This window comes from Gekko japonicus, unplaced genomic scaffold, assembly GCF_001447785.1.
Source record: "Gekko japonicus isolate JY-2015 unplaced genomic scaffold, Gekko_japonicus_V1.1 scaffold4245, whole genome shotgun sequence".
NCBI classification, from domain to species: Eukaryota; Metazoa; Chordata; class Lepidosauria; order Squamata; family Gekkonidae; genus Gekko; species Gekko japonicus.
The window spans coordinates 56,323-79,363 of NW_015165369.1; the positions used below are offsets into that span (position 1 = coordinate 56,323).

At 41.9% G+C, this 23,041-nt stretch overlaps 1 protein-coding gene across 1 annotated transcript in view; it reads left to right on the forward strand.

Annotated features, from left to right (window-relative positions):
• Nucleotides 1-23,041, forward strand: part of GK (glycerol kinase) — a 41,179-nt gene that overhangs the window by 1,611 nt on the left and 16,527 nt on the right. Inside the window, exons 2-10 of the mRNA XM_015410620.1 lie at nucleotides 9,033-9,106; nucleotides 9,830-9,936; nucleotides 10,964-11,041; nucleotides 12,117-12,196; nucleotides 13,614-13,751; nucleotides 14,306-14,415; nucleotides 17,292-17,358; nucleotides 20,971-21,006; nucleotides 22,864-22,931. Of these exons, the coding sequence (XP_015266106.1) occupies nucleotides 9,033-9,106; nucleotides 9,830-9,936; nucleotides 10,964-11,041; nucleotides 12,117-12,196; nucleotides 13,614-13,751; nucleotides 14,306-14,415; nucleotides 17,292-17,358; nucleotides 20,971-21,006; nucleotides 22,864-22,931 (758 nt within the window). The remainder of the gene's footprint in view (nucleotides 1-9,032; nucleotides 9,107-9,829; nucleotides 9,937-10,963; nucleotides 11,042-12,116; nucleotides 12,197-13,613; nucleotides 13,752-14,305; nucleotides 14,416-17,291; nucleotides 17,359-20,970; nucleotides 21,007-22,863; nucleotides 22,932-23,041) is intronic.

Below are 23,041 nucleotides of genomic sequence, written 5' to 3' on the forward strand. Positions count from 1 at the left end.
TCTTGGATGAGCACACACTGGTCAAAAGCTTACTTTAAATGTCACCCTTGCTTGAACTAGAACAATACAATTTATTTCTGTATGCCCTGCTTTTCTCCTCAATGGGGAACCAAAATGGCTTACAGCATTTTTCTCCCCTTCTCCATTTCATCCTTCCCAAAACAGCCCTATGAGTTAGGTTAGACTGATAATGTGTGACGATGCTAAGGTCACAAGCCTCTGGGTCAGAGTGGGGATTCTATCCTGGTTCTGTAGGATCCTAGGCCAGCACTCCAACCTCTGGCTAAAGTCCAGGAATGTGTTGTACAAAGGATTGTGAAAGATTATAAGGGTATGGGGCTGTTCAAAGTCCCTGTTGTTGCAACAGAACCGTGTTGCAGATAAGGAGAATGAGTAAGAAGCAAGAGTGAGCCAGTTTCGTGTAGTGGTTTAGTGCGCGGACTCTAATCTGGGAGAACCGGGTTTGATTCCCCACTCATCCACTTGCACCTGGCTGAATGACCTTGGGCAAACTGTAGTTCTGATCAGAGCTGTTCTTGAAAAAGAGCAGTTTCTGTCAAGAGCTCTCTCAGCCCCACCTACCTCACAGGGTGTCTGCTGTGGGGAGGGGAAGGGAAAGGAGTTTGTAAGCCACTCTGAGACACCTTTGGGTAGTGAAGGCCGGGGTATAAATCCAATCTCTTCTTCTTCTACAATGCAGATTATGAGACAGAAACACTTAAGGCTGTGGTCACACTAAATAATCTACTTTCAGTGCACTTTCCAACTGGATGTGTGGACTGGCAAAATCCAGTTGGAAAGCGCATTGAAAGTTAATAGAAAGTTATTTAGTGTGTGAGACCGCAGCCTAATTCCATCTGCACCTGCACATATTACCTTAGGTAGACTTTCCACACGTGCTACGTTCAACATTGTGCAATGAGTAATTTGTCATACAGTCTGTCCGTATGAAGGTTCTGCTGCTTTTTAAATACCTAGAACATCAAGCTACCAGAATTGGTAGGAAACTCTTATTTAAGCATGTGCTTTAGGAAGTAGGAGTCTTCCTTCTGGGATTCCAGTGCAACAGGAGGTTTATATGAATTCTGGAGGGAAACAAAAAGTTCTCATCCTACGCTTGCAAACATCTTGATGACTCCTCAGACATGAAAAGAAAGTTTGAGTCCAGTGGCACTTTGAAGACCCACAAAGTTTTATTCAAAGTATAAGTTTTCATGTGCATGCACACTTCTTCAGATACAAACATCAAGTTAGCCTTTGGTGTGATATCCATTTTGTTATTACTTTTAATACTTGTTTACCATTCTTCCCCCATTTTTCCTCAACTTCTCTGATGGTAGAGATTGCAAAGTAACTTAATTTCTGTGTGTTTTCCCCTTTTGGATGTGAAATGTTTCTTTATGGTAGTATGTGTATTGGCAGTATACACAAAGTGTTACAAAGCATTATACAGGAAATATGATGGCCTGAGTACAGTATTGGATTTAGCACTTGTTCATTTTTTTTAATAGTTAATGTACTAGAACTGGAGCTGAATAAGTTCAATGCACCCCTGGGCAATAATTAACAAATGTTAGAATTCCTTGTTCTCTTGTGCTTTAGGGATATTTGGAAATATCTCTGCTTTAGAAACACTCATGAGTATACTCCTGTTGATTCCAGCCTTGGAAGCCTTTCCCGCTTGCCTACCTTAACTGAAAACCCATAAACATATTATGGTGTTTGTTAAGGGGCTCAAACCTGAACTCCGTGAGTCCCCAGGGTAGTTGCACACAAGTAACCTGGCCGTTAGTGGGTTGTTTTTTTTAAAAAAAAAGGATTTACAAATTTATTTGAAATTTAATCAATTAGAAAAGCTCACTAAGCAGCCAACACATTACTCTAAAACAATGGAGCAACATTTACTCTAAAGCAAGATGGCACAGAATGACTTTTGCTCAATCTTGGAAACAAGAAAAAGTACCTGAAATCTGGGAATAGATTAAAAAGTTGCTTTTTATAGCTGAAATGGACAAATTGACAAGGAAACTGAACAACGAGGTTCCAGAGGAATTTATGGCTGATTGGATGGACTTTAAAGAATATCTGGAGAAAGATTGGGATGTGAAGAATAATCTATTTTGCTTTGATAACTTCTAAGGATGGAGAAAGAGACTCCGAAATAGCTGATATAGATAAGAGATATATTGATGAAACAGTTACTGATTAATTTTAATTGTTGGTGTTTAGAGATAAGAAAACAAGAAGGGAAGAAGTCAGTGGAGGGGGTGGGATCACTGTGGGAAGCCAGAGGAGAGGGAGGGGGAAACTGAAAGGGGTATGTGACGAATAGAATGTTTTAATGTTGAACATGTTACAGTATTCCAATAATAAAAGTGTTCAATAAAAAAATAAAATAAAACAAGATGGCACAAACCTTAAGTTTTAAAGTCAAGGCTAAAGCTCAGCAATTCTCTACATTACTAGCAATTGCAATCCAAGCAGGTCATAGTTCAAGTCTTTAGTCCATCAGGATCTCAGCTAGCCTCTCTTCTTCTAGGCCTTAGCTAAATTATAGTTTTTGACCCAACAACATCAGGTGAGGATGACATCCAAATAGAACACATTCTCCAGAAATACTCTAGAAGATTACGTCATCACCCCTGACTCTCCCCCCCCCCCTTCACGGGCAGCAAGTTCTCATGAGAAATTAATCACGTCACCTTCATCTCTGGCCTTGAAGTTGGTAAGAGCTGTATAGGCCAAGGAACCCATTAGTAACACCTGCAGAATGACCTAGGCCCATTACTATTCACATGAATCCTTGAAGGGAGGCCAGGGGAGCTTTTACCTCACAGTGTTCTTTTAGACTAAATGTTGTAAAGAAATAGATTTGATAAAGAAAATTATGATGAAACCAGTCGTGGAATGGGCTAATTTTTAAAAAAACTGAGAGAAAAGAAACATTAGCATTTTTTCCCACATAGTTGGAAGGGGCCATCTAGTCCAACCCGCCTGTTCAATGTAGGATCAGCTTAGAGCATCCTTGAAATAAATTATATGGATGGTGCAGTGGTGAAGGAAAAGAGCCAGAATATGGAGATTACTTTCCAAGATTAACGTCACTTTTGAATTGGCCTGCTAGTAAGAATTTTGCCACAATGATCTTTTTCATGACTTTAGACTGAAGAATGTCTGCACTCTGGTAGTAAGAGTTGAGTTGAGTCGAAGTTGAAATAATTCAGGTATTTGTTGCTTTCCTTTAAAAGCAATTAGATATTATTGTATAAAGAATTGGTAAAACTGTTAAATGCCTTTGTCTGTTTTTAGCTGTATCAGATCATTAAGAACATAAGAACATAAGAGACGCCAATGTTGGATCAGGCCAAAGGCCCATCCAGTCCAACACTCTGTGTCACACAGTGGCCAGAAATACCAGTGCCATCAGGAGGTCCAGCAGTGGGGCCAGGACATTAGAAGCCCTCCCACTGTTGACCCCCCCCAAGCACCAAGAAGACAGAGCATCACTTGCCCCAGAGCCCCTAGCTATACCTTGTGGCTAATAGCCACTGATGGACCTCTGCTCCATATGCTTATCTAATTCCCTTTTGAAGCCATCCATGCTTGTAGCACCCACCACTTCCTGTGGCAGTGAATTCCAAGTGTTAATCACTCTTTGGGTGAAGAAGTACTTCCTTTTATCCATTCTAACCCGACCGCTCTGCAGTTTCATGGAGTGCCCACGAGTTCTTGTATTGTGAGAAAGGGAGAAAAGTACCTCTTTCTCTACCTGCTCTTTCCCATGCATAATCTTATAAACCTCGATCATGTCACCCCTCAGTCGTCTTTTCTCCAAGCTAAAGAGCCCTAAGCGCTTTAACCTTTCCTCATAGGGAAAGTGTTCCAACCCTTTTATCATTCGAGTTGCCCTTTTCTGCACTTTTTCCAAAGCTATAATATCCTTTTTAAGGTGTGGTGACCAGAACTGCACACAGTATTCCAAATGAGGTCTCACCATTGATTTATATAGGGGCATTATTATATTGGCTGATCTGTTTTCAATACCCTTCCTAATAATCCCCAGCATAGCATTGGCCTTCTTTATTGCAGTCACACACTGTCTCGACATTTTCAGTGAGTTATCCACTACAACTCCAAGATCTCTCTCTTGCTCAGTCTCTGCCAGTTCAGACCCCATCAATGTGTATTTATATTTAGGATTTTTGGCTCCAATGTGCATCACCTTGCACTTGGCCACATTGAACCCCATTTGCCATGTTGACGCCCACTCGCCCATCCTTGACAGATCCCCTTGGAGTGCCTCACAATCCTCACTGGTTTTCACCACCCTGAACAACTTTGTATCATCCGCAAATTTAGCCACTTCACTGCTTACTCCCATCTCCAAATCATTAATGAACAAGTTAAAAAGCAGTGGACCAAGTACTGATCCCTGCGGTACCCCACTGCTTACCACCCTCCACTGAGAAAATTGCCCACCTACACTCACTCTCTGTTTTCTATGAACTAGCCAGTTTTTGATCCATAAAAGGACTTGTCCTTCTATCCCATGATTTTTGAGCTTACTTAGGAGCCTTTGATGAGGAACTTTATCAAAAGCTTTCTGGAAGTCAAGGTAAATAATATCTATTGGATCCCCCTTGTCCACATGTTTGTTCACCCCCTCAAAGAACACTAACAGGTTAGTGAGACAAGATCTTCCCTTACAGAAACCGTGCTGAGTCTGCCTCAATAGGTTTTGTTCATCTATGTGCCTACTAATTCTTTCCTTAATAATGGTTTCCACCAATTTACCCGGTATCGACGTCAGACTGACTGGCCTGTAATTTCCCGGATCTCCTCTGGAACCCTTTTTAAAGATGGGAGTGACATTAGCTACCTTCCAATCCTCAGGAATGGAGGCAGATTTTAAGGAAAGATTACATATCTTTGTCAGGAGATCTACAAGTTCACATTTGAGTTCTTTCAGAACTCTCGGATGTATGCCATCTGGGCCTGGTGATTTTTCAGTTTTTAAGTTGTCTATCAGTTTTAGGACCTCCTCTCTCATCACCTCAATCTGACTCAGGTCTTCCAACACCCCTCCTGAAATCAGTGGTTCTGGAGTGGGCAAGCACTTCTCATCTTCCACAGTGAAGACGGAGGCAAAAAATGCATTTAGCTTCTCAGCCATTTCCCTATCATCCTTCAATACTCCTTTTACCCCTTGGTCGTCCAAGGGCCCCACTGCCTCCCTGGCTGGTTTCCTGTTTCTAATGTATTTGAAGAAAGTTTTATTGTTGGTTTTTACGTTTTTTGCTATATGCTCCTCATATTCCCTTTTTGCCTGCCTGACCTCAGACTTGCATTTTATTTGCCATAGCCTGTGTTCCGTTTTATCAGCCTCACTGTGACTAGCTTTCCACTGCTTAAAGGAATTCTTTTTACTTTTTACAGCCTCCATTACTCTGTTTGTTAACCATGCAGGCTTTTTCCTATACCTGTTTGTGCCTTTCCTAACCTGCGGAATATATATTTTTTGAGCTTCTAGGATCGTAGTTTTAAATAGATCCCAAGCTTCCCCAATTGTTTTGACCCTTTCTACTTTTCCTTTCAGTTTCCTCCCCACGTGTCCCCTCATATCAGAGAAATTACCCCTTTTAAAGTTAAAAATGGTTGTGTGAGTCTTTTTGGCCAATTCTCTATTTGTACAAATGATGAACTCAACAACATTATGATCACTGTTTCCAAGCGGTGCAATCACTTTTACATCTCTCACCAGGTCTTGAGTGTTACTTAGGACCAAATCAAGGATCGCCTCTCCCCTGGTAGGTTCCGTGACCATCTGCTCCATAGCACAGTCATTTAGAGTGTCTAGAAACTCAATCTCTTTTTCCCGACTAGAACACATATTGACCCAATCAATGTGTGGGTAGTTAAAATCACCTATTATTACACAGTGTTTTTGTCTAGTTGCTATCTTTAAGGCATTCATCATTTTATAATCCTCCTCTATCTTTTGATCTGGTGGGCGATAACAAACTCCCAGTGTTAAGTTTCCTTTTGGCCCCCCTATTTCAACCCATAGAACTTCCAGAAGCGAATCCAATTCACTTAGCCTCTCAATCTTTCTAGACTTTATACCCTCTCTGACATACAGAGCTACCCCACCTCCAACCCTTCCCCCCCTATCCTTCCGATATAATATATAACCGGGAATCACTGTGTCCCACTGATTTTCCTCATCCCACCAAGTTTCAGAAATACCCACAATGTCTATTTTTCCCTCCGACACCAAGCACTCCAACTCCCCGATTTTACCTCGGACACTTCTAGCATTTGTATAGAAACAGCTGTAATTTCCCTTACAAGTTAAGCCTGCATCCTTCCTCTTGCTATCTCGAGTCGTTGTCCGGCAGTCCATGTCACCAGCCATGGCCTCTGTGGACAATTTCAATCCACCTCCCTGTAGAAAAGCAACCGGTACCCCCTCACCTCTCTCAGATGAGCCAACCCGAACCAGAGACTTTTCATCTCCTGTCGGCTTTCCCCCAATATTCAGTTTAAAAGCTGCTCTGCCACCTTTTTGATTTTAAGTGCCAGCAGCCTGGTTCCTTCTCGGGACAAGTGGAGACCGTCTCGCCTGTACAGCTCCCTCTTGTTCCAAAAAGTATCCCAGTGCCTAACAAACCTGAACCCTTCCCCCCTACACCATCGTCTCATCCACGCATTGAGACTCCTGATCTCTGCCTGTCTCTCCGGCCCTGCGCGTGGAACAGGTAACACTTCTGAGAAGGCTACCTTGGAGGTCCTGGACCTAAGTTTCCTGCCCAGCAGCCTAAATTTCTCCTCCAGGACCTCACGACTGCATTTCCCCACATCGTTGGTGCCGACATGCACCACGACCACTGGCTCCTCCCCAGCACTATCTACCAGCCTATCTAAAACACGCGTAATGTCCGCTACCTTCGCACCAGGCAGGCAAGTCACCATACGGTCAGTACGCGGGTTCGCCACCCAGCTGTCTACCTGCCTAAGGATCGAATCACCCACTACCAAGAGCCCCCCTCCCACCCTGCTCAGGGATGGTTCCTTGGTGCAAAAGGAGAGCCGCTCACCAGCTGGGGAAGAGGTCCCTTCTGAGGGCACATTCCCCTTATCCTCAGCATGGTGCCCTGTTTCCCCTAGACCCTCATGCTCCCTGACAGCAGCGGGGCTGCCAGATCCAGAGTGGGACGAAGCTAACAAGTCCCCGAGAGTCTTTTCTGTGTGCCTAGCTGACTGTCTCTGCTTCTCCAGGTCAGCCACCTTGGCCTCAAGGGAGCACACACGTTCCCTGAGAACCAGGAGCTCCTTGCACCGAGGACACACCCAAGACTTCTGCCCAGTGGGCAGATAGTCATACATGTGACACTCCGTGCAAAACACTGGATAGCCCCCAACCCCCTGCTGGCATTCTGGCTTCATAATTCTTTTAAAATAAATAAATATAATCCCCCTTTTAAACCCTTGGTATTTATGTGGGTTTTGTTATCAAGTCAAATTATTTTACGGGAAAGACAAAGAGCCTAGGGCCTTGTCTTTCTGGCTCTTTTTGGGCTTCTTACAGCGCCCCTAGTCTAAGAGTCCCTAGGCTAAGAGCCACAGGCAAAGAGCCCTTTAGCTCACCCTTCGGCTCGTGCCAGAGGCTCGTGCCTCTGCCAAGGTGCTTCCTTAAATAGAGGCCTCCCCCAGCAGAGGTCAGGCAGCAGCTATTCAAATTCAAATTCACCCAGGCACTCAATCACAGGCAAAACAATGCCCCTTCCACTTCCTCTCAATTACAGGCAATCCCAGTCAAACAATGCCCGTTCCTCTCCCACACTCAATCAGCCAGGACTCTGCAAGAACTCTAAGTGCTTCCACACACTGCTAAACACAGTTTTCCCACAAAATATCCTTAGCTGAATTCTCTCAGCTGAAAGCAAGTAAAAGAAACCCACTCACCTCTCTCACAGCTCTCTCTCCTGCTCCTGCTCAGAGCTCAGCTGGTCTCCTCTGCCTCTGGCAAGGTGCTTCCTTAAATAGAGGCCTCCCCCAGCAGAGGTCAGGCAGCAGCTATTCAAATTCAAATTCACCCAGGCACTCAATCACAGGCAAAACAATGCCCCTTCCACTTCCTCTCAATTACAGGCAATCCCAGTCAAACAGTGCCCGTTCCTCTCCCACACTCAATCAGCCAGGACTCTGCAAGAACTCTAAGTGCTTCCACACACTGCTAAACACAGTTTTCCCACAAAATATCCTTAGCTGAATTCTCTCAGCTGAAAGCAAGTAAAAGAAACCCACTCACCTCTCTCACAGCTCTCTCTCCTGCTCCTGCTCAGAGCTCAGCTGGTCTCCATTGTATCATTGATACTCCAGTTTAATTTTTTAAAAATCTCTAGGGAGATCTCTATCTATACACTCAATCTTAGTTCAGTTTTTAATGTTTTACTCTATACGACATTACATTTCCTTAAATTTATCTGTCTTTCTTAGCCCTACCCCTTTTTCTTCTTCCCTCATCCCTTTTTTTGTGATGATATGGGTGAGGTCTGCTTAATCCTTTCTTGTCAGTAATCCTCCTTAGTTTGGGCTCCAGAAAATGTTTGCTTGTTAATTGTCCTTTCATATTGTTCCAAAATCCCTTCCTATAGTTGCAAAAGCCATAGATTGACTCATGTTCCAGAAGTTCCTGCTCATGATGATTTCTCAAAAGATGTGTATTTAGGGGTGTTTCTCTTTTACAGCAATGTAGAGCAAAATATAGCTTGTTTCTCCTTTTCAAAGTTAAGCATTTTCACAACATGATTGATTTTCTGTTATGTATAAAATTACCTTTTGTTAGTGCTATCAACTAATCAAATATTTTCTTAGATAACCTGGACTTTAAGGTCATCAACCTTACTGGAATGCTTCCAAGTGACTGCATTTTAGACTGGGTGCCAAGTTTTCTTTTGTCTACCACTCCCTATGGCTTTCCAAACAGGTTTGGTGACTCTCTCTCTCTCTCTTTGACATCATGTTTGCAGATCTTTAATGCGAACACTGCTGAGCTGCTGAGTTACCATCAAGTGGAATTAAAACAGAAGTTCCCTAAGGAAGGGTATGAACTTTCCTGTTGTATTCTTGTATAGTTGTCAGCGTGTGAGTGAAATGGGATGAATCAACAAAAAAGTTAATGGAGGGAATTGATGGAGCAGTTCTTTCTCAACCTTACCCTTCTTTTAGACAACTTTTGCATATCTTAAAAATCCTGCTTCCTCTGCTGCCCATACATGAGCAAACTTTCCACTAGTGGAGGAAGGAGAAGGAGGGAATGGTTTCACCGACTTCTCCTTCCTCATTGCAACAGTAAAGCAGAATGTTTTGTTCATAATACTACCCAGAGCCTCCAAGGAGATCACAGTGCACGTTGGGCAAAGTAGAAGGTGGGGAAAGATCTGCTTTGCTATCTTCTGTAAGCTTTACCTTGGGATCCCACCCTATATGTGATTCCATTGAGATCAGTGGAATAGCTTATAAGAGTATAAGACTGGTTTGGAGACTTGTTCCAATGGGAAAAATGTACAGTAGGAGGAATTCATACAGTCATATTATAGTTTCACATGTCTCCTAAAATAATCAGAGGAAAAGGAAATGACAGCTTTGGGAGGGGGGACTCCATAGCATCATATCCTTGCTGCGCTCTACTTTTCTGTAAATTAGAGTTGCTGTTCATGGAAAATTTATCGTCAGTTTCACAGATAGTATAGCAAGCTTTATGAGCTGTAAAATCTAGCTTTCAAACATCTGTTCTGCGTTTATGCTGATTATTGGTCTCTTTAAGGTGGGTAGAACAAGATGCAAAGGAAATTCTACAATCTGTCTATGATTGTGTGGAAAAAACATGTGAGAAATTGAAGCAGCTGAACATAGACATTGGCAACATAAAAGGTAGTACTATGTTTTCTAAAACATTTCTAGAACTTACTCTAGAGGTCAAGAGGAACAAGGTCTGAACATTAGCAATAAAACTATTGTAGCCACATTTCAAGTGAGAGCCAGTTTGGAATAGTGGTTAAGTGTGCGGACTCTAATCTGGGAGAACCGGGTTTGATTCCCCACTCCTTCACTTGCAGCTGCTGGATGACCTTGGACAAGCCATAGTTCTGTCAGAGCTCTTCTCTCAAGGACCTTTCTGTAAAGAGCTCTTCCAGCCCCACCTACCTCACAGGGTGTCTATTGTGGGGAGGGGAAGGGAAAGGGATTGTAAGCCGCTCTGAGACTCCTTTGGGTAGTGAAGGGTGGGGTATAAATCCAATCTCTTCTTCTTTTCTACTTCATTTGTACCCTGTCTTTTTCCCTACTGGGGACCCAAAGCTGGTATGACAGACCCCTGATGCTTCCCCAATCTCAGGCAGATTTTTCCACCAATTTTTTTTTTTAGTTTCCCTCAGTGACTGAGTCACACTTTAGTAGCATGTATTTCTTCTTTATTTTATAAGCGTTAACTGTCCCACCCTGTCACAGATATTAGTTTAGGCTTATGTCCCAGCACAGGAACTAGAGGCAATACAGGAGCTGTCTTGTTTTAAAATACCCTCATGAAATGGCACGTGAGGCAAAATTAATATTCAAAACAGAATAATCTCTCTCTCTCTCCCTCTCTCTCTCTCTCACACACACACACACTCACAGCCCCACCCACCACCCACCCCAAATTGGAAGAGCTTCTGAATTTGCTGCATTTGGTGAAAGGAGCAGCAACCAAAACAGAAAACTGGTATCCTCTTCTCTCCTCCCTCCCCTGCCAATTCCAATGCATGCATGCAGACATCTTTGGGGCAAGCCAGTGAATTTGAGCTGTAAATAAAGGATATAATAGAAAATGTATAGATTAAAATACAAATAAATAAAGGCCCATTCCAAATATTTCTAAAATATATGTCATTTTAGGAAGTGTTTCTCTTTTGTTTTTAAGCTATTGGCGTTACCAATCAGAGAGAGACAACTGTGATTTGGGACAAGACAACTGGAGAGCCTCTGTATAATGCTATTGGTAAGCAGAATGTTGTCTTCAGAATATGTGCCGATCTATTATTATTCTGTATTCAGTTCAAAATTCAATAAAATAGACATTGATAAATGACAGTGGGTAAATTCCACTGTAAGCAAATGTAAATTCCTTGAAATATTTGGGAGAATAAAATAGATGAAGAGGAGAAAAATTAAGTAAGTTATGTGCAGAATCTTTGCTGTGACAAGGCCTATTTGCAGTAAAAGCTTCATCACAACATCATACTGGAATCAGGAATAGAAGTCTTAAGAAGAGGTCTGTAATGTAGGAAAGACTACTTCCACCACAATCCTAAATTCAGTCTGTCACTCCTCCGACATACAATACAAAGTATGTGCAGAAATCACATTAGCTCAGCAACTGTCCTGCCATATCCTGAGTAAGGATTGGAGAAATGCTGCAGGAAGCCCCTATGTAAAGTCATTGCAAAAATAAAGCACTGCGAAGTCACCAAGGCTTGGGTTGTTTTGCGAGACTCAGGACCAAATCACATTTGATGATGGGAGTTTTGTGAATGGAGTTCCTAGTGTCTTTTTTCTCTTTAAATAGCAGGCACACATGGGCCCAATTTGGATTGGGACTGCAGGGCAAGGAAGTAGGGGTTAAGCCTCCCCCTCCCACCATTTATCCTGAGTAAGGATTGGAGAAATGCTGCAGGAAGCCCCTATGCAAGGGAATTGCAAAAAAAAAGCACTGCGAAGTCACCAGGGCTTGGGTTGCTTTGCAAGACTCAGGACCAAATCACATTTGATGATGGGACTTTTGTGAATGGAGTTCCTAGTGTCTTTTTTCTCTTTAAATAGCAGGCACACATGGGCCCAATTTGGATTGGGACTGCAGGGCAAGGAAGTAGGGGTTAAGCCTCCCCCTCCCACCATTTTCCTAACCTGAAGCAGCCTAGTAGAGCTGCTGTTTGTCCTGTCAGGGAAACATACAGGTACTGATATGGAGTTTATGGAGGTCCCTTTATAGTTCCAGGCCCCTGATCTTGTTTAGTTGGTCGAATAGTCAGCAACACAGTCTTTAACTCTTACAATGTTTGTCTTTGGATTCCTAGTGTGGCTCGATCTTAGGACCCAATCTACAGTTGACAGGCTGCTTAAAAAAATTCCAGGGCAAGATAAATCCTTTTTTAAGGTAAGATTGGTAGGCATGTGCTTTTATCTTATTGGTAGGCATGTGTTAATGTGAGGTATTGAACGAAAGGAATAGAAGCGTGTACTCTTTTTGGCATGAAGTCCTTAATCAGATCAAAGTCATCACAGGCTATGAAGTACCCCTGAAGCCAGAAATACTCTTTCTCAATATCTGGAAGGATCCTCAAATCCCATCAATCAGAAAAGATCTCATATTCAGCCTCATAGTCGCAGCTCGCTCTTGCATAGCTGCCAGATGGAAATCTCATCTACTCCCTACAATTGACCAATGGTACACGAAAGTCTGGGACCTCTATATCCTCGAGAAAATTACAGACTATGTCAATAGCATTGAACAATTTCCTCAAAGAACCTCTTTCTCTTCAAAATGGCTACCCTTCTTCGAGATGATAACAGCACAAGACATCCAGCCACACAAGCAAATATACCTCAAATTACTATACATCTAGACACTATTCCTCAGCCTACCGATTAACAATATCACTGGTTGTTTATCAATATGTTTATCAATATGTTTATAAAACTGACTACCGTTGAAACAAAGACATTTACTAGTTAATACTCCTCAAGCTACTTTCCTATGAGATGATATTAATGACCTAATACTCTGTATTTAAAGTGCTTTAAAAGTTTGGAAGTTAATGTAATTTTGTTGTTGTTACATATTATCAAAAGATTAATAACAAGTTTATGATTAAAAAATAATAAAAAAGGAATAGAAGTGTGTAGCTGTAGTCAAAGGAGTCCCATGATTTTTGTCCCCCAGATACTTATGAAAGTGGTTCTAGTAGTTTAACAGGCATCCTCTGAGCAAAATAAAATTTGAAACTCCCCAAAACCTCTTCAAAATTTTACTTGAAGAGATTACTTTAGGTACCTAAATTTAAATTCATCAGTTTTTAGCTATATAGCAACTGTCCTTGAGTGCTGGTTTCTTTTTTTTAATCCATAGGGAATACACTAGTAAATTGCTGCCCTGAGCCTGCATCAGTGGGGAGGGGAGGGGTATATAAATCCAATAAATAAATAAACCACTATGTGAATCTGCTTGCCTTGAAAGCTATTACTATGCATAACTTAAGAGCTGGTTCTTTCATTGTGCTAATGCTCCCCTTAGTCATTTATAGTTACTAACCAAATACAGGTGCCTGCCTAAAATATGACCTTTGGAAACGTTCTCTGGTTTTTGCTGTGTGGCAGAGCTCCAGACTGTCTTTCTCGACCCCTTTGATCTTTGATCATAAAATGTTAGAGGTGGATATTAGAATGTCTGAGGTCTACAATACTGTTAAAAAGACAGTGAAAATGATTTTTTATAAACGTGTATGAGATAGGAAACTTGTTTAATAACTGTAATGCAAATGTTCATCTCTTCTGACTGGCTTTCAATCTTGCAGAGTAGGACTGGCCTGCCACTTACCACATACTTCAGTGCTGTGAAAGTTCGCTGGCTTATGGACAACGTGGAAGAAGTTGGGCAAGCAGTGCGAGAGGGGAGAGCTATGTTTGGTACTATTGATTCATGGGTGATATGGGTATGTCTCAGTAGGTTATGTTGAAACCAAGTGTGCAAAATTTCCTTTGTTTCAGTCATCTTTGAACTTCAGTCAGGTGTCAGTCCTATATTACCTTCAGCCTCATCCAAATGATTTTTCTTTCCATATCTTTAAGGGTACTTACATATGTGCATAATCTTCCTCTAACATTACTGAATGAGATAAGAAGTTAACATAAATTAGGGTCAAAAAGTTAATTTTTAAACAATTATCAAGTTTCAGCCAATAGTAACGTAGCATTGTGTTCACAAGAGGAGAATCTTAGTACAAGTTGTCATAACAGGTACTTTCAGAAGTATTTTAACTATGAAAGATGTGAATCTGTGTTTTGTACAGTTCTACTATATAACATTTTTGTGTACACATCTTAAATTAAGATCTGCAATACTTGGCTCTGTATTTGTATTGTCAAATAAGGAGCCAAAATTTGCACAAATTTAGATAGTAAGTGAAAAAGATTTTCAACTTTTATTACTTGTGCAGTGATGGATGAGCTTCTAGTTTGACTGATTTATCTTTGATTATATATTCAGAGTCTGACAGGTGGAAAAGATGGAGGTATTCATTGCACTGATGTAACCAATGCCAGTAGGACAATGCTGTTAAATATTCATACGTTAGAATGGGATGCTGAACTCTGCAAGTAAGTAAAAAAAAAGTTGAACCCTGAAAAGGCAGGGTTTGTTGACTGTGTTCCAAAAGCCAAACCAACAGCTTTCTCCTAAGCAGGCTTACTTACAAGTAGTCCTGTTTAGTAGAACTGGATTACTGGCAGGCAAGTATGCACCAGATGGCAGCTTTTTGAATGGCTCACAATCATATGCAGAAGAGACTATCTGGTCTCATTTGTGACACTGAAGAACAAGGTGCTCTTCAGTAGCAAAGTATTTGTTTCTCATGGGTTGAGATGATTTAAATTTCCCAGTATGTGGTGGGTTCATGTGCAGATGTATCTGTCTGAAGGATACATTACACAGTGGATTCTACAGCAACTGTTTGCAACAGCTTCAAATACAGCTGGCCATAAGTGTGGTCACAACCACTGTTCCCTCTAAGCTGAGTTAGTGTGAGCTAGCTCACAGTTTTTTAGCCTCTGGCTCACATATTTTTGTCTTAGCTCAGGAAGAGATGGCTCCAGAGCAAGCTAATCTATGCAGCAGCCAAATCACTCGCTCACAACTTTAATGCCAGTAGCTCACAAAGTAGGATTTTTGCTCACAAGACTCCACAGCTTAGAGGGAACATTGGTGTGGATGTCTGTGTGCAGCGGAGATATAAATTAACTACTTGTTTAACAAGAACCAGGACTCCCCCACGATTTTCCTTCCCTGAAAGCCTCTGTATCCTGTCCTCTTCCTTTTTTCTTTCCCATCCAACAGTGAACCTACCTTTATCTGCCCCCCATCTTCAGTTTTCACTCCTTCCTCCTCCTGGCAACCTATACCTGGGAAAACTATGGTCTTAGTTGGGCAGTGAGGAACCCATGAGGGCTTGCAAGGGGCACTTCATTTGCCTCTTTACTTTCCCCACACTGTTTCTGCCTTCCACCCTCCTAGCAACCCCTGTATCGTTACCTTTTTCTGTTTGCTTCTCTCCTTCTCATTCACCAACCTTTTATCTGCCCTCCTTCTTCTGATATATTATTTATTTACTTAATTTATTTCTTTACAATGGGACTCAAAGCAGCCTATATCTTTATCCTCTCCTCCCCATTATTCTTACAACAGCCCTGTGAAGTAAGTTAGGCTGAGAATGGGTAACTGGCCCAAGGTCAGCCAATGAGTTTACATGGCAGAAAGGGGATTTCAGCCCAAATCTCTCAGATTCTAATCTGAAACTCTAACCACTACACCACACTGGCTTTCATGGGGTAGCTACTGTTGAGTACTAACAAGTAGCCAGCCCTGTGTAAGTCATGCAGGTTGCATGCTGCATGCTATCAAGTTGCCTTGTGGTTGGTGCCAGGCTTGGCCTCTTGAGTCTTCCCTCAAAAGTAAAAACATCCCTGGAAAGGACCCTGTCACCTCCCTCTGCTTTTTACTGGGGGAAAACAAGGCTTGAAATTGGTATTACTACTGTGGTTGCCGAGCAGCCCCCACATCGGTCTCTGCAGAGAGCATTCATTTCAAAAAGATGCAGGTACTGCTGTTATTTTGGAGGGTTAACCTTCCTTCCATGTATTATTTAGATTTCAGATTTTTCTGCAAACCTGGGGCCTTTTTCAGGTTTGTAGAAAGATCTGTCTTATCTGTTCATGGCTTCAGTCTCTGGATTTAAGTGTCTCACAGATTTGAACACATTGAGAATTAGATATATGATGCTGTATTGTCCTACTCTTCTGTCCAATTGTTTGTTACTTCGTTAAATTTTCTTGTGAGTCATGTGGTAGGATAGGAATGTTTACAAATATTAATTATGACTGCTACCAAATTAGAAGCAAAGCCTCTGTTTAAACTCAAATGGGTCTCATTTCAGAGATGCTGTTTCAAAGGTTTCAAATTTGGCTTTCTGGCTCATGCTATTCCTAGGATGCAAGTTGTTGTTGTTGTTGTTGTTGTTGTTGTTTTAAGGGTAGGGAGATATAGACCATTAGATATCTTCCTACATTTTAAAAATAGTTGCTGCATTTTTCTACTGTTCTGAAATGGCAGCACATTACATGAATGAATTAGCATGATTTTATTTATTTAGTGTATTTTTATTCAGCTCTTCTCCCAAGGAGATCGGGCCACACACAGGTCTATATCCCCCCCTCTATCATGGAAGCTCACTGGATTACCTTGGGCCGGTCACTCTCACTCAGCCTAGCCTACCTCACACTGTTGATGATGTGAGGGTAGATTGAGGAAGCGAAGCCACTTTGGATCACCACTGGGAAGAAAAGCTGAGTACAGATATCTGATATAATATGTAAATTGCATCTGGCTGGGTTAGATGGAATTTAAAACTGATACTGATAATTTTTGATGGTTCTACAGAATGTAGTTGATCTTAGGTGTGGATTACATTAAAAAAAACCCTGAGCTAAACACACAGGGGTTCTGTTATACTAACTGGAAGCTTCTTGCCCCAGAACATTTTGGGCTTACCTGAAAAATGCCACTTTATGCATTTCTGAACATTGCCAGCAAACCATCCTGGAAAACTAAAGCCCTGGCTTCATTTTTAAACTACAAATGTCTGTCTCGTAGTGGCTGCCTGTAAACCTGCTCTTGGAGTCATGGAGGAGATTTCTTATTGTAGTCAGATGTTTTCACTTTGCCCTTTTAATCATTTGGAAATATGGGTAGCATGGATGTGGGGACAAAAGTTCCTTGTGCAGCTATCCATGACAGCTATCCATGTGGGTTAGTCTAAACTTAGGATGCCACCACAAGGATAAGTCATTAGTTTCTAGCCATACAGATGTTGCCAAAACTTAACAGTAGCATTAAAAGGTTTCAAAGTCGATTTTCTTTACCAAGAAATAAGATCAAATGTGAGATATGAATCAATGGATAACTCTTTGTTGTTGTCCAGGTTTTTTGATATTCCTATAGATATCCTTCCCAGAGTGCGGAGTTCATCAGAAATTTATGGGCTAATGGTATGTGTTCTTCTTTCTCCCCCCCTCCCCCCGATGAATCTAATTTAGTGTAATTGAATGAATTGGGCCTATTTAGGTGAGAGGGAGCGAAGAAGCAATTTCTACTTTTGAAAATATTTTTACCAGGAAGTGGAAAGATTTTATATTTTCATTGTTGCTACCATGTAGAAAAGACTTTAATGAAGTTATAATTTGCTTGTGTCAGTGATTCTTATGTATATGATTTTTTTGCTGTCAATTGCATATATATTTCAACTAGTGTAGAAATTAATATTAATATGATGGACTAGAGGGGGAGGGAGAATCCTGTTGTCCCTGCTTTGTTTTCTCTTGTGTCCCCCCCCTTCCCTGTGCAAGGGAGCTGATGAAGTCATCCTGCTCTCCCTCTTGAACCAGAGCTAGGAGTGGCCTGCGTGGCCTGCATGCTTTCTGCCTCTACCCCAATCACTGCTGGCTATGAGATGTGGGTGGGGTTAAAGTGGCAAGCATGGCAGGTGGACTTTACACTCCAAGCCACCTCTGGCGAGGTTACCACTGAGATTTTGGGACACGTCATGACATCTCGTTTATCTTTTTTGTTAGAGTTGCAATGTGTTGGATCAAACCAGCTTTTCCACTGTTTGAAAAAGGGTGGAGAAGATGGACTTTGACCACCAACAAATATGTGCTTACATGGAAAAAAGACACACAAGTGTGATGAAGACTGTAATTGAATGAAAAAGTTGGCTGGATCCAACCCTGCGTCTATAAAAGGAATCAGAGATATCAATTCTCATTTGTGGGAGTTAAACCCTGCAAATGCCCACCCCCACCCCGTTTTCAGACTTTTTTTGGTTGAAACGTCTCCCTTTATGGTAACTGACCCCATGGTGCTGACTGCTTTATCTGCCCTCTGGTGCTTAGTTTGCAATTAGAGAGATACTTTCCCCTCAGCTAAGGTAGATACAAATCTTACAGGATTTGTGCACATAAGCTTCCGTTGTAGAAGGCTGTAGAATATGGGTTGGTATAAATAGTATACTACTTGTACTGTAAAGTTGGAAAGTAAAACAGCTTTCCTACAAGCACCCCCATGCTCAGCTTGCCATGGGAAGCTGCTGGTGAAGAACACAGCTGTGTCTCCTGCACAGTTTAAGAGGTATAGACTAGTGCAGACTGAAGCATTCTTCACAGCTCAACTGTGTGGGATGGTTGTGTGGATAAAGCATAGCTGAACTACTGCAGAATCACTTGGAGGTGTTAACCAGTCAGATGGTGTAAAGGATCTTTGTAAAAATGAAATCTGTGAGTAACTGACACATTAAAAATGGTATCAGAAGATAATGTTCAATCTACCTGGCACTTTTTTTCACAAAACGAAGTAACCTGATTGGCGTCGCCTTATAAATTGGCATTCTGGCATCATTAATGGGGTTGGGGGGAGAATTCTGTGTTTGACAATAGAAAATTCATTATATTGTACACTTTAATTTATAATCTTCTTTTTGAATGTTTACATCAAAGGATGCCTTTTGAAGCTAGTGCTTATTCATGGGACTCAAAACAACAATTTATATGGGAAATAATTTCTCTGAGGAATGGAGATAGAGTAGTAGGATCTGAAACTTGTGTTTCTCTTCCCCCTTTCCACTCCCTTTCTTGCTGACTATAGAAAATCTCCCCTAGCCTGGTGAGTAGAGGATTTTGTTAGGATGTCCACCAGTCTTGTTGCCATACAGTTTGCTCAGTTACAGTGCATTTCCTCAAGGGAACCCTCATTATTTTCCAGAATGTCAAATGACCTGTTCTGAAGTAGAAGCTCTTATTGTATTTTAAGTGCTGCTGAGGAATTTGCTCAAAAATGTTCAAAAGCATGAGAGAACTAATATGTTTGCTCATATGTTCTCATCTTTGCAAGAGAAATGTTAGCCAGGAGCTCCAAAGAAGAATGTGGAGGCTATAAATGCTAGCTTATATTGGTATATATCGTTAACACTGAAATGCCAGTTAAATTGGGCTTGGGAAAATATATCCCCAGTTGGAAATGCACTGGCTGCACTTTATGCATGGCTTTGCTAAACTGTTGCACAACCTGAAAAGAAAAGCTGTGTTTGTTTGGGGGAAGAGTAGGTGAGTACTTATGTTGGTATGTGTGGCTGTTTGCAAGAACTCAGTGGCATATTTCTTCAATGTCTTGCAGGGGCTGGCAGCTGCAGAATCATGTAGCAATAGAAAAGTGCAAGAGTCCAGTAGCACCTTAAAGACTAACAAAATATGTGGCAGGGTGTGAGCTTTCGTGAGTCACTGCTCACTTCTTCAGATATCTGGATATCTTCAGATATCTCTTTTCTACTGCTACAGACAGACTAACACAGCTACCCATCTTGCAGAATCATGTAGTTTTGCAATATCATTAGCATACTTTTTCAGAATGAGATCACCTGCATTTTCTCCAACTAATGCGCTGTCACAGTCACGCTTTAAAAACATTGTGATGCTGTTTTGCATTTTGAACTGTGGTGATGGTATCAAAACACACATTGTATTTTGTATACTGTATAAACGGATAGATGACAGAGCTTGCTTTGTCCTCTTATTTCTTTTTTGACAAAGGTAGATGGAGAAGAGAAACAATTTCCCTTACAAACTGTGTTGATGAATGAGAGAGATGGTCAAGGGTGTGGGAGATGGGTATCCTGTGATTGCCTGCTGTATATGGGGAAAGGAGTAAACGGGTCTATTGTGCCATATGAGGAAAGATTGTGCTACTTTTATGTATGTGTATTGACCCAGTTACAAATGTCTTGCAGTCCTGAATATTTTTTCTTAAAATTTAAATTGGTATTGGTCCCTTGCAGTTTCAGTTTTGATTTGGATGTGATTAGACTGCAGTGGTGTCAGAGCAAAGTGGACATCTAGGGGGTGTTCTTTGATGTAGTGTCCATGTGCCATTTTTCCTGTTAAATAGCAACAAGTTATATCATATTCTGTTTTCAGCCTTAGTGGTGATTCTACAGTTCAGAGAGACTTGATCATATTTATGTAACTTCAGAACTGTACCCTTTGCTCTAGCTTTCATTCCACAATTTTGATATGTTACTTGTTTTTATGCTGTTTACCACATCAGAAGTTAAACAATTTGTAGGAATGACTTTTTTCCTTTATAAAAAAGCCCTGTGCTAAAATTGGCCATTTGTCCTAGGACAGGGGGTTAGTTATTCATATCATTAGGATAACATAAACTTTACTATGGACTTCAACTGGTTCATCCTTAATAGTGCAAGTAAGTAGATTTGTATGTACTTAGTCTGGATTTCTAGATCATAACATATCAACATTATTTTCTCTACCTCCCTCTCCCCATTCATTGACAGAATAGTTTTCATGACGTTTGCCACTTCCATGACAACAGGGTTTGAATTGTACTTTTGAAAGGTTGTGTTGATAAATTTATACATATACACTTCGATTTTTACTTTTAAAATAGTTGATATATTAAAGTTTCTTTACTGTGGCTCTGATGGTTTTCCAGATGAGCATAGACTTCATTGTGAGTTAAAAATATTTGAAAAAATGTATAGCAGAGAAATGGATTTATAGACTAAACTAACAAATTTCTGTCTTTATTGGTAGAGTTCTGGAGCCTTGACCGGTGTGCCAATTTCTGGGGTGAGTTTCCTAAATCCCAAGCGAACTTTTTACAGGACAAACAAATCCAAACAAATATGGAGACCTATTAGAATGCTTATAGTATACCTACGTTTGATAGAACTTGTTTTATTTTAAAAAGGCGTGATTGGAAAATGTTTAAAGTGTAATACGTTAGCAAAACTAAGGTGGTTTACAACACAAGAACATGCAAACAAGTAGAAAGTCATTTGGATACAGTAACAGTAAAACCCAGTTTAAAACAGTAAAATCAGAGGTCATTTCGGGGGGGATCGCGGCGGATCGCAGTTCCCCCGGGTGAGGTACGGGGGGCGGGGCACATGACGAATCCCCGCCCCCTGCTTCCGGCCGCCCCGCTTCCGGCCCTCATTCAGCCAGGAGGAGGCAGGAGAAGAGGGAGGATAAGTTGCTTCCTCCCTGCCTCTCCCCACTCCTGCCTGCCTGGGGCCAGGGAGGGCCTTCGTGGGGCTTCCTTGCACTCCCGCCGGCCTTGCAGGTCCACCGCCGGACCCCTCATGGGGCTCGGCAGTGGAGCTGCAAGGCCGGCGGCAGCCGGGACCGTTGGGGGCAGGGGGTGTGGCCTTATGACACACTTCCGGGGATGTCAGGGGGTGTGGCATATGCTAATGAGTTCCCCTAGCTCTTTTTCTACGAAATGACCCCTGAGTAAAATGGATATAATATGATCAATTTGATAATATACAGTATTTCAGTAGTGACACTCCTCTTTAGGCCTGCCAACTCTAGGGTGGGAAATTCCTGGAGATTTGGTGATGGAGACTGGGGAGGAGAAGGGATCTCAGCATGGTATAACACCCATAGAGCCCACTCTCCAAAGCTGCCATTTTCTCTGGGGGGAACTGATCTCGGTAAGATCAGCTGTAATTCGAGGAGATCTTGAGGCCTCACCTTGCGGCTAGCAATCCTACTTCCCTTGCCACCCAATTTCTTACAGGTCTAACTCAAAAAGCCCTCTAGAAAGGGGCTCACTCAGAAGGCCTTTAGGGAAGTACTTGTTCTCAACTCCTGAGAGTGGAAGTTCCAAAGTCAAGGACCCTAAGGCATGTTCCCTAAAGGTGAATAGTTTGTAGTTCTGGATTGATTACAATGAGTATATGTGAACAATGAGGTGCCCCTTTGAAAGTGAAGATGTGAACAGCTGGAATGTTGTCTTGTGACTTCCAGTCTTCTCCCTAAGAGCAACTTTTTGCAAGAATACTCAGCTCTCCAGGATAAAAATTTCCATTGGTCCCAGAAGCTTTCATGTGTCATAATAAGCAGTAATTAAACTGCAGTTAGGCATGAACACAGCTACAAATTGTAGCTCAGGGCAGCAGTGGTTGAAGCTGTCTTGGATGAGGTTAACAAGGATGGGGCAATCCAGACACTAGCACCTTTCGGTGGGGTTGATATGATCTGCCTATAAACTGTCAACTGAACATTGTGATCCTTCAGCTCCTTTAGACTACCTAGTCAATCAAATTCTGCAAAGTGTTCTAGTTAGACTTGCCAAGTCCCCCCGGGGGGCGGGGAAACCCCCGCCCCAGAGGCCCGTTCCCCGCCGCCGCCGGATCAGGCCCCGGGGGGGACCCCACCCCGACGTGCGCGTCACCCGGAAGTGACGTGACGCCGCCGGGCATGCTGGGGGCGGGGCATGCTGGGGGCAGGGCCATCCAAGGGAAAACTCCCCCGTTCCGGCAATATTTTGACTTGGCAACCCTAGTTCTAGTTCATAAAAAAAAGGTTTTACATGGCAACAGGACAGAGGCTGTATAAAAAATCAACAAACACCCAATGTGGTTCAGATTACATGTAGTGGGATGTTTTGGCTGAAATTTGTGGTATTCCTCCTTTCAGTGCTTAGGAGACCAGTCTGCTGCTCTAGTAGGACAAATGTGCTTCAAGAATGGGCAGATTAAAAATACGTAAGTTTAATGTGAGAAGTAAGAAACCTTTTCTTTTTTTGTACTGAGCCTAGATAAGAGTGTTAAACACTGCCAATTAGAGGACTTTCCTTTGGGCTTTTCCACATGGT